Source organism: Tachypleus tridentatus, chromosome 8, assembly GCF_004210375.1.
Source record: "Tachypleus tridentatus isolate NWPU-2018 chromosome 8, ASM421037v1, whole genome shotgun sequence".
Taxonomy (NCBI): Eukaryota; Metazoa; Arthropoda; class Merostomata; order Xiphosura; family Limulidae; genus Tachypleus; species Tachypleus tridentatus.
Genome location: NC_134832.1, coordinates 8,168,285 through 8,184,858, shown reverse-complemented (window position 1 = coordinate 8,184,858; position 16,574 = coordinate 8,168,285). Strand labels below are relative to the sequence as shown.

The 16,574-nt window shown below is 33.5% G+C and overlaps 1 protein-coding gene across 3 annotated transcripts in view; it reads left to right on the top strand.

Moving 5' to 3' along the window:
* LOC143258482 (G2/mitotic-specific cyclin-B-like) overlaps positions 1-16,106 on the top strand; it is a 45,728-nt gene extending 29,622 nt beyond the window's left edge. For all 3 annotated transcript variants that reach the window (XM_076517532.1, XM_076517530.1, XM_076517531.1), the window contains 3 exons: positions 309-545; positions 3,685-3,930; positions 15,496-16,106. In XM_076517532.1, the coding sequence (XP_076373647.1) occupies positions 309-545; positions 3,685-3,930; positions 15,496-15,597 (585 nt within the window). In that variant the 3' untranslated portion in view covers positions 15,598-16,106. The remainder of the gene's footprint in view (positions 1-308; positions 546-3,684; positions 3,931-15,495) is intronic.
* The last annotated feature ends 468 nt before the right edge of the window (positions 16,107-16,574 follow it).

Below are 16,574 nucleotides of genomic sequence, written 5' to 3'. Positions count from 1 at the left end.
ATTCGTATTGAAACTTTTGTTTCATCTCATTAATACTAAGATCAAAATATAACTAACTTGATAGCTAAGCATGTTTTTGATCCTTAGAAAATTTGCAAATTCTTTCATTTTTCAAGATTATTACTTAAGCGTAATAAATACATGTGGATGAAGAATGAAAATAGCAATATTTAGCATAATTTTATTTGAGGTTACTTTTATATAAAATTAATGGAATTACTTTTCAAGGAATAATTATACTTACTATACAAATTGATCAGAAAAAGTTGATAGCATTAATCTTTAGCTACTTAAGTTTTTGGTTTCAGGAAAAACATGTTCAACGTAGTAGACTACAGCTGGTTGGAGTTGCTGCTATGTTCATAGCTGCAAAATATGAGGAAATGTTTGCTCCTGAGGTTGGGGATTTTGTGTACATTACAGACAATGCTTACAGTAAAAAGGATATCTTAAGGATGGAGATGATCATGCTGGACACACTTGCATTTAATCTTGGTCGTCCTTTACCCCTGCACTTTCTCAGAAGATATTCCAAAGCAGGAAATGTATGAAGTTGTTAAAATTTCATATTGGTTATTGTACAAAGATAAACATTTATGAAAGATCATTGAAAAGAATTCTCAAACAAGTAGTTTAATCCTTTTGCATTGGGTTCAGTTTAGTATACACAAGTTTGTCTACACGTTCTTATACCTTTAAGTACTTACACTATAACTTTTGATACAATGTGATCTTCAAAATTTGGTAGACTTTTAGTGAAGTTTACAATGTTTCTTTGTACATTAAACAAAACATATTTTAATTAAATATTTTTAACTGTAGATTTGTTTGAAAATATCAAGACTGTTTTTTGCTAGCTGGAGTGAAAGATCATTTTGTTAAGATTGAAAAACTATTCATTCCAAAAATCTCATTTGTATACTCTCAAAACTCCTAAATACATTTCCCATTTGTTTTTAGTAATATTTTATATTTATTTTCTACACCCTTGTGCAAATTAATTAAACAAGATGGAAAATTACAATTTTTTCTATTTTTTGCATTTTATTTCTGAGAATCCAGAAATTACTTGCAAATTAATACATGATACGGCCACCTTTATTTTTCAGATCATTAATCTGCTTTGGCATAGTCCACAAGTTGACTGTAATCTTTACTAATTTTTGGAGTGTGGTACCACACCTCAATTATGGCCTCAATTAGCTTATCTTTCATAGTACAATCTTTTCCTTGAAGTCTTTCTTTACAAATTGCCCAAAGATTTTCAATAGGATTTAAGTCCAGAGAGTTCCTAGGCCAGTCCAGCACCTTTAGTCACATTGTAGTCATAAAATTCTTCACAATTTTCGATGTGCGGCACGAAGCCAGATCTTGCTGAGAAATGGCAGATCTATCTGGAAATCTCTTTTCAATTCTGGAACGACTCTTCTCTGCAAAATTTTGATGTACTGTGGTCCTTGCATCATACCTTTTATATGTAAGCCTCCGATGTCATAGTAGCTGAAAAACCCCCAAAATATCAAGGGATGTTTTACAAACTGATTGTGAGATTCTCAAAGTTTCTGGTCTGGAGATCTGCGAACATGCAGACTTCTTTGACCCTGTACGAAGAAATGAGTTTCATCACTGAATAACGCCTTCCTCCATTGTTCTTGCATCCAGTTCTTGTATTTCAGACCCCATTGATACTGTTTCTTCTTCATTGAGTTGGTAAGTTGTTTTTTGACTGGTCTTCTTGCCCTTCTAACGCAATTTCGAATGACGTAATAGTTCTCAATTTCGTCGTATATCCCAAAAATAGATTGACTGTACTGCAAAACGCAGCTAATGATGCCGTCTGTGTGAAAAAGACTAAAAGAAATCAGCAGGTCCAGCGAGCCTACACTGGCCACCATGCTGAAAATATTGTAAAATGACCATTTGTTTCAATTAATTTGTATAAGGGTGTATGTGAGGTCTGTCACTTGACCAACTTTGTAAGCATCATTAAAAAAGAAAATATACTGTATAGTAATTTTAGCTCAAAAAATATAATTTATAAGATGAAAATACAAATGTGTAGTCAGAGTAGCTTAAGTCTTATAACAATATTTATTTATTATACTGACCTTCCAGTTGTGCTTAGCTAACATTACATTACTCTTGTTGATGTGGTGTTACCTTATCTAACAATTCAAAAACTGACCTTTAGTCTTTACTAAGTGACCCTGTTTTTGCTATGATGTAGAGGGCTAGTATTTTGTAATTTCAATTATTGTGCATTATTATTATTTGAGTAATAATTAAAGTTATTTTTCTTGAAGTATTTAACAATAAAGAAGCAAAACAATTATCTCACTGCTACAATCTTTGAAATTAGTTTCTGCTGGACATAAGTTACTAAGCTTTTTCAAACTTTGCACATGGAAGATATCAAAAAATATTGTTTTTTAGGTTTTATATACATACATTTGATTAATCCAAAAATTGTCAGTAATGGTACTGATAACATAGAATTCCATTATAATTTATTAAACTTAGTAGCCAAGATTTATTTTGGTTTAAAAAAAAAAAAAAAAAGAAAGAAATTTAGAGCAGATTAAAGACATAACCTACCTACCTTGAAATCTTGGTTCAAAAGAACATGGTAACCTTTTCACAGAAAACCCTTTGGGGAACATTCTAAGCTGTTGATTGGTTATTTACATGTCCTATATTGAAGTAAGTGTATATAAGGGATTGTTTCCAAAAATAGAAGGTGTTTGATTCAATACATAAGCCATGTCTTAGCAAAATAAAAGATATGAGGAGGTTTTTATATTCTAGCTTGATTCTCTTAGTAATTTGAGTTCTTAATTTGTAAGGAGCTATAGACTTAATATTTTGACATCTAATTGTAAACAATGCTTCATTTAACATACCATGTGGCTTGCTAAAATCTGTATTTGGATGTGTTCTTTAAACCCAAAAATTAATTTGTATGTGATATTTTGAATTATCTAGTTTGATTATAAACTTATTGATATAAATTCATAAAATAGTTCAATGAAATTTTGAATGCAAGTCAACAAATTCAATGACATGGCCTTTGATCCCTGACCCATGGTGAAAGGGTTAAACTTGTACAGTATGACATAGATGTTATGTTCCCACAAATCTTAACTGTACAATGAAATATATTAAAGCTGGAGATTTTGGGTTAACAGTTAAATGTATGTTAACAGAAATTATTTAATGAATATCAATAATATATTTGGAAATGTTTTTGAAATGCAATGCTACATTGCAAAATTATAGCTATTATTGTTTGTAGACATCCTTCAAAAACTTGCTTTATGCCATGTTTGGAATTTTACATTAAAAATACATTTACCTTTATAGAAATTTTAAATTTTGGTTTGTGTACTTACTATCTGATTAAAAATACTTGCACATAGTTATTTATGAAGGTACTTTAAAAAAATGGAATGAAAAGATAAGGATTGAAAATGATTGGTGTTAAGATGTGTTTATATACCTGAGGATAGCTTTTGTATGTTCTTGGGATATAACACGATTTTAGTTAATCTGAAGTTCAATTTCTTATGTAAATAAGAAAATCTTAAAATAAAAATTGCAGAATTTCCAGACACTGGTTTTTAAAATGTTGCACAGTGTGTGTACTGATCATAACAGACAATTGATTTCCTGGCTGTTGTTTTTTAGGCAGATTCTATGATGCATACTCTGGCAAAGTACCTGATGGAGCTTAGTCTTCCTGAATACAACATGGTCCACATTGCTCCTTCTAAGCTGGCAGCTGCTGCCCTGTGTTTAGCTATGAAGCTACTAGATGAAGCTCCTTGGACCAATACTCTTGTCTATTACAGTTTTTATGAAGAAGCACAGCTATTGCCAGTTATGAAGCAATTCTGTATTCTTATCCTGAAATCAGAAAAAGCAAAACTACAGGTAAGTTTAGTGAAATATTTTACTTGCATAGTGCAAATAGTTTTGGTATAAAATAGATTGTGCATTACTGTAGTAGTAACATGAGAGTTATTTCAGTTTTATTCTATTATTATTGTTATTGCTGGTAAAGGTTGCTTTGTTCTAGGAGCTGTGAACAGAAACTGTTGTCATACATAACTTGTCATAAAAAATCAGTTTGCATATGGTTTTGTGATCAAAGATAATAAGGTAATACATTTTCAATGGATCTGTAACAAGTCACCAGAATTACAATTCATTGTGGTTCATTGGTCACTGTTCAATACAGCTTGTGCTGCAGTATGGTTTTCTTTTTCTGGATGCCCTTTTATATTATGTAAAAACTCATTTTGATAGTTTAGATTACCAACTTACTCTTCCATGCAAATGCGTTATCAATGTGCACCGTATAACTTTCTAAATATTTGTAGTAATGCACATTGCAAATTTCTTTAGATTTGAATTTTTCTTGAATACTGTGTATCAAATTATTCAGTAAATAATAAATTAAAGTGCTAGGTGTGATGTTAACAATAGTTAAAGTATAATAGAGGTTGAACCTTCATGCAAACTAGCTATTTGGAAATATTTTGGGTTTGAAGTTTTGGACAAAGCACAGAAAAAAACAAAAACCGAACTGATAACTTGAATATGTAAAACTTTTGATGTGGAGATCAGTTAGAACAGGAACATCAAACATGCCCACACACTTGACAATAAAACATGCATTAAAAGAAAGAGGAAATTAAAAGCAAACTGTTACAAAGTTTGCATTCTGTAAACAGTAAAAGATATTTTGCTTCTCAATTGAAAATTTTGGAAGTGTTTAAAACAAAATTAGATCTGAACAATCAAAGGCAAAAGAGGTGAGGTTTGGAATCATTTTGGCTAAAGATGAGAATTTTCAGTGTTAAATAATTCTGACTTTAAGACTACTTAATGTTTTGAAATTACAATGAGCTACCTTTTAAGACTCACTTTAGTACTGTAATAATTCTAGACTTGTTAAACAAAAAAACTGCTAATCATTATAGCAGTCAGTAAATATTGCATCTTTTTGATATTGATCATTTTAACACATCATGGCAACTAAATCCAGCACTAAGTCTTAAACCATTGTAAAGATGTTCCATGATGAATGAGATGAAATAATATTAGAATAAATATGTAGCATTTAAGTCGGCTTCAAATCCTAATGTATAGACATATCACAAAGAACACAATACACTTTAGCTTTCACAAATAATACAATACTCAATTAACCAGAGAAAGAAGTGACTTGAAGTTATTACAATTTAACAAGGTTGTCACATATGTTTAAAATTAATCTAGTTTGTTTATATAATTGTTTATGGTGAGGCTGCAATACTGTTCTCACAATGTAGCCTGACTTTTTGGAGAAGCAAATGTAGACTTTTCAGCAGTAATTGCTCTTCTTGCCATGAGCACCCTTTATGCATGGCACGAGGTTTTCAATGATGTACATTCAAAGTTTAAACTACTTTTTATATTTATTGTTTAATGTTATACCAATTAGTATAGCATAAAAAAAAAAGCTAGTAACACACCTTTAAAAGTATACAATTTTGAGTTAATTTTTTATAAAATATTAAAAAATAAAACAAATGGAGGGGGAGATCCTGTTTTCTCTAGGCATTCCATCTTTAATTTATTACTTGTACAAAATTTAATAAATTACTTATTGTCATTACTCAGTTAAAGCATAATTTTTATTGCCTTCAGTTTTTTTGGTTATGAAGTTAGATAGAAAATCAGACCCCTATTGTCACATTTTCTCTTCATGAGTTGTTAGTAGTTAAGTTTAGTACAATATAATTTTTAACTAACAGAAAACCAAGGATTTCAGTTTTCAACTAATGTATTATATTGTTTCATTTTCTGTACCCTCAAAGTGGATTCTTGTATGTGGTGAGGGGACCTCCCAGAGAAGGTTCTGTACTTTTAGTTTACCTCCTTTGAGATCAAAACATTCACCCATGTTTGCCGTGTGGTGCAACCTGTGAAGGGAGGCAGAGTATCCTCATGATTGAGGGGACCAACCCTAACACACCTCTTTGGCCTTGAATTCTTGTAGACAGATGCCCCCCTTCCAGGGTCAGTCAGTTGATCCACTTGGCTAGGATCAACCAAGTACTCAGTGGGTGTTGTGGGCATTGTCTGATGCTGGTGTTTGGATAAAGTGCTCATGAAACCCTGGTGTTGCTGTAGTGTACTTGTTTGGCATTGTAGAGCTCCATGATGGATGGGGTCAGTGGACACTGAAATATATTATTTTCATTTTGGATGCTCCCATTCATGGAAAAAGAAAAGTAGATTATTAGAAAATGACCACACATGAATGAATCTCATACAGTCACCACCACAGTCAATTCTGTACCTTGACTTATAATTATGCATTTATCTGAGAAATCCTTAGGGGCATATGTTCCCCTTTTTCATTCAAAAAGGATTAGAGGGGCTTGTTGGCTCCCTTAAGTCAGTAAATAAATTGTGCTCTGGAGACATTTTGGTGGAAGCATCTTGACTACAACATACCAAACTCCTCTTGAAATCAAAGGCCATTGGGGATACATCCATTGAGGTTTCTCCTCATACGACTTTGAATTATTCTAGAGGAGTTAATGTTGAGAGGGATTTAAAGAACATTTTTGGGTCTGAGATCCTCCTTGGTTTCTCCAGCCAAGGCATTTCTGTGGTTTGCTGAATCTCCACTTGCAAAGACAGAATTATGATGCCCACTGATGTTCTGATATTGATGTTTACCTTGCCATTTCTCCTGTCACAGTTAAAGTAGGTTACCTGAAATATAAGGTACAGCTGTACATTCCCAACCCTTTCAGATGTTTCCAGTGTCAGCAGTATGGTTATTTGAAGACATGTCTTGGTTTTTTAATGGCTACAAATGCAAACTGGAACCACACTGTTAACTGCAGTGGCTCACACCCCTCTCACTCTCTTTCTTGCCCAAAGTGAGTGGAGGAGAAAGAGGTGCAGTGTTTGTAGACTATAAATGTTCTATCCAGAGACTTGGATATTATTGTCCCAACTCCATTTTGGACATACACTGTTGCACTCCATTTCACTGCCACAGTGGGAGTGCAGAGATTTCTCCTTGCTTTCAGCAGAGTAATTTGCAAAACATCTGAATAGTCTTTTGCCCTCCATAGTTAGAGTTGATGAATCTGTCTACTTCCATCTCTGTCCTTACTACCCCTTCCAATGACTCTGGGTTCACTTCCTTTGGCTTCAGTTTCAGATGTCATTTGGTCCATCCTCCTTTGCAGTCCTGAGATGCAAAATAATTACTTGTTTATGCCCTCAGTCACTGGAATCTTTCTCCTTTGACAAAGACCTGCTTATTCGACCTGGGACAGGAACCATGAAGGTCAATGGACCTCTGTCCAGTAAAGAAAAAAAATGTGGTCATAAACAGAAGATCTCCCTGCCATATTTTCCTCCACATAAATAAAAATGGCCACTTTGATACAGTGGAATTGTCAGGGTTATTGTTTGAATATAGATGACATAATGATTTGATTGTCTCTCTCCTTGCAGGAAACACTTCTGAAACCTACTGATGAAATCTATTGTCCAGAAATGATAGGTTGTGTGATGGGAAGGGGTGGCACTGCTAGTCAATCAGCATGTGCCCCCCCCCTTGTCTTTGCCACTCTAAACCCTTAAACTGTAGCTATCTGTATTTCTTTGAGTCAAATATCACTATTTGTTTTCTATCTTGCTCCTAAAGAGACATGATCAGTCAAGCCTTGATGCTCTTATTGAACAGTTATTCTCCCTTTAAAATCTTGGGGGATTTTTAATGGACATAATCCCCTCTGGGGTAATGCTGGTATTCATTGGAGAGGTCGTTCCATAGAGCATATGCTCTTGGATCACAACCTTTCTCTCTTTGCTGGTTCTTATACTTATTTTCATGCATCTAGTTGGTCTTTTACTGCTGTTGATCTTTCTCCCTACTCCCCTTCACTTTTCTCTTATTTTTCTTAGAGGATTGACAGTAACCCATAGGGCAGTGATTGTTTTCCTATCATTTTGGGAGAGATTGGCCATTGTAGATACTACTTATCCTGTGTGCCTCAGTGGAACTGGACCAAACCACTGCTCTTACGGAACTTGATCCTGCCATTGTTTGGGGAAGCAGGGACTGACTGCGTTTTCCATTGTATTCCTAAAACATCAAGTTTTCAACAGTATCCTCACCTGTTGTGGGATCCTGTCTGCCCCATGGCACGGAAAGCTCAAAACTGGCCTGGGATACCTCTTCCAGGAATTCCACTTTTAAACTGTTGCTTTTCAGTGGGCCTGTGAATTGCTCAGGAAGTCAGACATCAAAGCCAGAAGGAGCCTTGGATTAAATACACATCTAGCATTTCTTCTACCACCAGTTCCAAAGTTGTATGGGACAGTTTCGAAAGGTCAGTGGACAGTATACTTCTCACTTCTATCCCCCTTTTGATCTTGCTCTCTGATGGCCAGGAAGTTGCTTGATAATTTTTATGCATCTAGCTCTTCTACTTCATCTCCCATCTACTTAGCCATCAAGACACAGGCAGAGCAATTGCCTCTTTCCTTTCAGGCTGATCATTTATGACTATAATTACACCTTTATGCTGGTGGAACACAAGCTTGTTCTTCATTGGTCTGGCAGCACATCAGTCAGACCTAATGCTATTCACTACGAGATGCTGTGCCATCTCTCTCCTGCTTCTCTTGCTATTCTAGTTTTCAACCGAATCTGGCAGTAGAATATTTTTACTGATGCTTGGTGCCATGCTATTGCCCTCCCTTTTCCTAAACCTGGAAAGGATCCCAAGATTCCTTCAAACTAACATTCAATTGCTTTGAACTATCTCTAAGATCTTAGGATGGTCAATGCTAATTTTGTTTTGGTTCCTTGCATCATACAACTTCGTGCTCATCCAGTGTGGGTTGTGATGACAATGCTCCACTGTGGACCACCTGATTCGACTTAAAACGTTAATCAGGTAACCCTTTCTCAAGTGACAACATCTTGTTTCTGTATTTTATTTTTTTTACGTTGAGAAAACTTGATACCACATGTAGGTATGGAATTCTGTATTCATGTGGGTTTTATTAAACATTTTTATTGAACTTGCAATTCCAAGTCTGTGTGGGTTTGACACTTTCCTATTCATTCACACAGGAATTTGGAGTCACTTAGGGCTGTGTCTTGAGTGTCACACTTTTCATTGTAAAGATTAATGCCATCTGTGCATGCACAATCCCCCCTACAGTTGCAAATGGTGTTTTGTCAATGACTTTCACATCTTGCGTCAGTTATTGAGCATGAGATTTATTGAATGGCAGCTACAGACCACCCTCAATCGTTTTTACTGAAGTAGACCACAGCAAACAGTTTTACATTTTCTCACTTCAAAACCATTTGCATGCACTTGTGCTGCCAATGGGATATTCAACCTGATCCCCAAGCTTTGTCTTGGAGAAGCACTTCCTGTAGTCCCTGATGCAAAGTTCCTGGGGCTTATCTTTGACTGTAAGCTTTATTCCCCATGTCAAGTAACTGTGTCAAGTGTATAAGAGCACTGAACATCCTTTGCATCCTCTTCCACATTTTGGGTGAACAGATTGATATTCTATGCTAAAAATCTACTGTACCTTCATTCTATCAAAACTGGACTATATGCCTCTGGGCTTTGGCTTTGCCAGTACCTCAGTCTTCAAGACTTTGCAGAGTTTAAGCCTCTGATGGTAAACATGGTCCAAAGGGGACTTCTGCACTTCTCCTGTCCAGAGTTTGTACACCAAATTTCATGAACCTCCTCCACACCTGTGGTGTTTGCAACTCTCTTCACTGTATGCTTCAAAACTTTGATCCTTACTACAGCATCCTACCTGAGGTTGTTTTTCTTTCTCTGTGTGCCATGCTTTTTCACAGTAGACAGTCTACTATTGTTCCTTTTAACTTTTTGTATCCCGTCTGTCATTGGAACAACATTAATATATCCACTGGTCAGCCCATCCCACCATGGCTTATTATCATCTCTAAATGTGACCTTTCTTTAAGTCATCTGAAGAAGTCAGATACTCCCGATTGGAGTTACTGCCATCTATTTGCCAAGTATCTTTTGAATCATCCTTCCATTCTCATTTATATGGATAGTTTTGGAATGAGGTGGCTGTGGGATCTGCCATGGTTTATTGCGTTTTGATGATTGCACATTGTATTCCATCTACAGTTTTTGTGTTTGCTGTTGAATTATATGCAATTTCTTTTGTCCTGGATCATGTAGAAGCTATGTATTACACAAATTGTGCAAGTTATACTGACTCCCTTAGATCTCTACTGGTTCTGGAATTGCTTCATGTTGGTTTTGAATATTGACAAGAAAAAGGCGAGAACTAACTGGCCCATTGCTCTATCATCTACTTCTGTCCAGTTTTTCTGGATACCAAACTACATCAGTATTTGCTGGAATGAGCTTACTGGCATTGCAGCTAGGTGTGTCTGCTCTGGTACTATCACAGCCATCCTCATTCCATCAATGGACTACAGTCCTGTATTCAAGACTCGGCTCTGCACCAGTGAACATGATAACGAGCTTTTCCAGATCATACCTTCTATTGCTCTTTGGCTGTCTTGCTTTTGTAAGAATCAGAAGGAAGAAGTTGCCCTGCCTAGGCTATGCATTAGTCAGTTTTTTTAACTCTTCATTTTCTTTTATCTGAGACTAATGCACTAGTGTGTGTGGTTTACATGACACTCAAGTCCCCACAGTTTACTGTTGTGTTGTCATTTATACTATGAGCAACGGTACCACTAGTTAAATTTTATTGATCTGTTGCCCATTAAAATTATTTAAGTACAAATAATGTATACCATTACGAATTTAACTCTCGTTACAAGTTGAGTACAATCCACCTGGCTCATAACCACAAAAGTAATTATACTAAGAGTTTTGATAATGTGTGCATGTTTACAAAATTTTGCAGGTAATTAGTAAACATTACAAAGCTTTTACACACAAAATACCAGGTTTTAAAGTAAAAATTAAGATATTTTAATTGAAGATTTTCTTGTAAATATTTTTCTTACAGAATGTTGACCAGGCTACATGCAGATTCTCTCATTTTAAGATTATAAGTACTTCTAAGTTTGAGAATTTTCAAATTTCATATGCGAAATCAATGAAACTTTTAGATAATTAAATGTTTTTTTGAAGAAGACTTTCTATTTTATCTGTTATTTTCATTATAAAATTGGAATCTGTGTTGAATAGATTTGATCAAAGTAAAAATGGTAATGTTGGTTGATTCTGTATTGAAAGTTTGTAACCATCTGTGCTTAATGTGCATTGCATGGTACTGTATGTATGTAGTGTAATTAGCTTGGCTGTGAACACCAGTAGGGCTTATTTCAAACATGACAAACTACTAAAGTGTATGGGATGTGCATATGACAATGTGAAATTACTGTGTACAGTTTAGTGGGAATGAGGAAGAAATTAACATCAGCTTTCGCATATCTCACTGAAATTGTATGGCACCTTCATCTTGTTGTTGAGGGTAGTGAAGACAACATACAAGAGAAAATATTTTGCACATTATGTTAAGCAAAGAGGAATGATTTGCAACTGGGAATTTTGATTTGGAAGTTGCATCCCAAACATGGATATTTTGTCCCATGAGTTTGACTTGCAATTGAAAGATGTTCTTATTTTGTTGTCCAGACCATTTATCAGATAGATTTAAAGATTTACTGACAACCACGTTTTACTGTTATGCATTTTATCCATAACAAGTGAGGAATGAGAATTTCATTTTATAAACAATACAGCTTAATGATTCATGTATGGCTGAGCATGTGGTAGATGTACTGAAGGAGTCTGCCCTTTCTTTGGAGTGAGGCTTGAGAAAGGTTAGCAATTTGGTTATTACCATTGATACTGCAAGTTATGCTTGCAGTATTTCTTGCATTATGTAGTTTTGCACATACTGTTAATATGGCTGCTCAGAAAGGCTTTTGCTTTTTTGCTCAGGTTATTAGGGTGGTTAAAATGAATAATTTGGTGTAATTTGATAAGAATTCATAATCTATATATGTATATAAAAGTAGGAAAAATATAAGTGTTTAGTCTAAATAACTTGAATTTCATAACATTATTTGCATATATAAAAATGTGGAAAATTTTTCAGTATCTAAGAACATAAAATTTGCTTTTACAAATTACTAGACCACTAAAACATACAAAACAGGTCAATCTTAATATTACGTGTGTGTGTGTGTGTGTGTGTGTGTATATATATATATTACGATTTAAAATACTCTTAAATTTCAGTTCTGAGTGCGAATGATAAATAAAGAATTATAGAAAATAATTTTCTTCTAGTTATGTACTTTGAACTTTGTTGTTGTAGGTTGTTAATGTTAAGCCTTATGGTTTTGCACATAGTGGATGTGAAACCCTATGTTTTGGAAGTTTTATATGTACACTTTAAAATGTACTGATATATTAACATATGAATTTTGGTTAAAAAATTTACTGTATGTAAGCTATGCTTCTCCAATAAATAGTGGGATTAACTATAACATTATAATGCCCCTATAGCTGAAATAGCAAACATGTTTGGTGCAACAGGGATTTGAACCTGCAACCTTCAGATTGAGTTGAGTGCTCTAAGAACCTGGCCATACCAGATAAACATCCCCATAGTAGCTTCTCAGCATAATTGAATTCTTCAGCACCAAATTCATTCTTTGAAAGCTATGAACTCAACCATATCATTTTGATTTTAAAAGTTTCACATTTTATATTTTTTAGACCCAAATACAGCATATTTTATGAAGATAACTTATGAGTCAATTGTGGGCAGACACCTAGGAGTGAAGACAGCAAACAGAATCACCAGCACTTACTTCCATTAACTGGGGGATCATTGGGAATGTGACCAGATTCTGCCAAAAGACAATATAGAAGGAAAAAGGTAGTCAATGTCCTATTGGTTGTGATGCATATCATTAGAAAAGCTGTTCAGTACAGTAGCTGTGGATTTGATTGGAGCACTACTGCCTTTATCCAATAAGGGCAACCAGTAAGTGTTGACAGTAGTCAACTGTGATGCATTACCAATCAGTGTAGCATTGTTGAAGATAGAGACAAAGTAGAAGTGTTTTAAAGGATTGGCTGTCCAAAAGAATTGAGTGGCAGAGACCTAGTAGAACTGATGCAAGAGGTGTGTAGACTTCTCGGCACTAGCTCTTTTTGTGATGGTCAACAGTGTTTTTAAAGAGCGTGTTGAGGATGTGCCAGGAGAGATCACATGACTGGGACAGGTTTCTGCAGGCAATATTATTTTGCTACTAAGAAGTCCCACAAGGAAGTAGAGGATTGGCAAGGATTATCATTCTGAGTTACTGTAAAGAACAGTACAGTGTCCAATGCTGATATTGAAAGAACTATGGACAGAAGAAAAGTCAGTGAGGGAAGATGTAATGGGTGCATCTATTAAGACTATCAAGGGGACTACAAATCGTGATGGAGACTACTAATAGGTTTTGTGCATGAACTGAAAACAATTTTATGCAGTGTGGGCAAAATACATATTTCTTGAAGAAGGGGTTATTGTTAAATGTACATGATTGTTTCAGTGTAATTTGAGTATTGTTATTTATGTAACCAAGAATCATATGTTATGTATTGCAATTATGAATTGGTGATTGTTATTGCATTATGCTAGAATATTTTGCATTTTTTATTTTTATTTTAATTTAGTCTTATTATATTGTAATATAGTAGTGTGGAACATTCTAAACCTCTCAGTATTCATACTTGTTCAAGATGTCTGAGAGATCTACACTGTGTGATTTGTGAGTTTAGTTATAAGGACTTGTACGTATAGTAGCAATTTTCTAAGCTAAATTATCACAGACTATACTGTAATAACAGAGCACGAAAAATGATTTTTCATTTCAAATGGTATTCTAAATTAATTGAGTTGTATTGTGTGGACTTTTGTATAAAAAAAATAAAATAAAAAATAAATTAAAACACTTAAAACTGTGATAGCCAACAGTGTAACAACCATGTGTATATATGTTTAAATTTGTTTCAGTACATAATTTTAAAACAAATGGACTGTGTGCTGTTTACTGGCAGTAAATTTTTACAATAAACCGTTCACACATTTACAAAACTTGGCAATCATGTTTTGCACTTGGTTAAATTGTATCATGGAAGTTGTAAAATAGTAAAGTTTTTTTAAGTGAGTTAAAAAACTCAAATACAGATACTGAGAAGCTAGAATATGAAAGAACCTTCTACCTTTTCTATTTTCTATTTCTGTGTAGTGAATTTACTATGCACACTGTTTCTGTCCACCTTTTCCTCTTTTAAAAATATTCTTTACCTACTTCTCTCAATTGTAACCAAGTGAAAGTGCTCATTTTGAAATACAAGATCCTGTCAGTCTTGCTAAAGTATTTATGGGTAAAGCTGTCATTACTGTTGCATTGTTTGAAGAGTTGTGATGAAGGCAATATGCTGGTCAAAAATGAGATTTCTAGATCCAAATACAATATTTGGAAGGCTGATAAATTATGAAAATTTGTTGTATTGTTTTAGTAGTTTAATTTATTTTTTTGATATACTAATATAACATATAAACTTTTTTTTTTAAAAAAAAGCCTATATATATAAGTAGAAAGATAAATGAAATTTAAGAGTATTTGTAAGTAGTAAAAATATATACAAATGTAATTTGTAGTAACCAAAATGCGATTGTACTTTACGGAATACTGGTGTGCTATTACTAAGACTAAAGAGTAAGACATTTGTACTTTGAAAAGGAAAGTTTTATACTATATGATACAGGAACCTAAAATGTATGTGTACCTCATGATTCACAACCAATGTGGTTGTATTATTAGACATTGTTCAATGGTCAATAAAACAGAAAATAAATTAATATAAATGTACTCTATTATGAGATTTAAACTTTTACAATAAATGTCTGTTACAATTTTTAGTCATTATAGAAAGGAAAAAATTTAGATTTACCTTGTAATTATGATGGTCAGTAAAAATCCATTAACCCTGTATAGAATTGAGGTAAAGTTTTTCTAAAAATATTTAGTGAATTAGAGATTATGTAAATGAAATTTTTAGATGAAGAAAAGTATTTTTAATCTTCATAATTATCTTGTATGTTCAACAGTCAAGATTCCAAAAGAAAATATTCCCAATAAAATTAATTAAATCTTAATTTTAAAAACCTGATATTTTATGTTGGAAAGCCTTATGTTTTTTGATAATCTGTGAAATTTTGTGAAGGTGCATGTGCCTTATTAAAAGTTGTATGACTACTTTCATGGTTGCTATGGTGGTTATGTACTGGGTCAATTAATATGTAGTAATGTCTAAAGAAATGTGAAATAATCTTATCTTAATCTTCAGTGACTTGTATTACGTGTTTTATGAGTTCAAAGTACAGTTTTGTCTCATAACTAATCAATGTTTTTTATTATAGGCTGTTCGAATGAAGTATGCTAGTAGTAAGTTTATGAAGATAAGCATGATTCCAGAGTTGAAGTCACAGTACATTGTAGAACTAAGTAAAGAATCAGAATGAGATTCAAGAAATATTGGAGAAAAAGTTCTCCTTGAAGCAAAATATGTATGGTGTGGATATTGTCATTTTATACTATTTTTTTCCTATAATACAAGGTAAATTAGAATACTATTCCTGTAAGTTTGTGATAAACTTCAGTTCATCATTTATGGTTTGTGTGAAAGATGTTATTTTTAGTACTGCTGAGCTTTACTCAGCTTCCTCAACTCATTTGTAGAGTGTACATCAACCTGTTTGTGTTGTGATCTTTTAAGTATGACATTTATTGTTATTTGTGAAAAACAATGTTCAATTTAATTTTAGCAACAAATGTAATCATAATGTCAATGTAAACTCAAACATATTACTCTAGAGCTAGAAAATGTGGCTGTAAATTTTTTCCAACTAGCAAGCTTTTACTGTTTTTTCTATTGTAGTTAGAGTATGATGTGAATAATGTACATATGTATGCGAATTTGAGCTAAGCAAAGTGAACCTTTTTCTTTGAAAATAAATTGTTTTGAAATAAACTCTACTCTGTAGACAGTGTAAGTAAATTTTCTTAAATCTTTATCAGAAAGGAGTTAGGAAAGAACTAAATCAAAATAAAGTAGTACAAAAGTTTCTAATTAAATTCTAGTATATACAAGATATAGAATATCCAAAATCTTTATAGTGAAGACTTTAATCCTTCTGTGAATTTGAAGGGCAGTGATGATAGTAGTGATCTACAGTAAGCATGTAACGTACCTGTAGAATAAAGATAAATTTATTCAAATGTAAATGCACATATGTGCAAAATCACCATGCCAGTCAACCTTCAGAACAATTACTTGATGCTAATTTTCAAGAAGGAAAAACACGCATCACTTCACATTAAATAAAACAAACTGTTTTAATTTAATGTTTGAAATATGTATTATATGATCAACATACATCAATTAAACTTCTACTGAGATATTTGATTCGTCATATAAACTTTGTAAACAGTCTGCCAT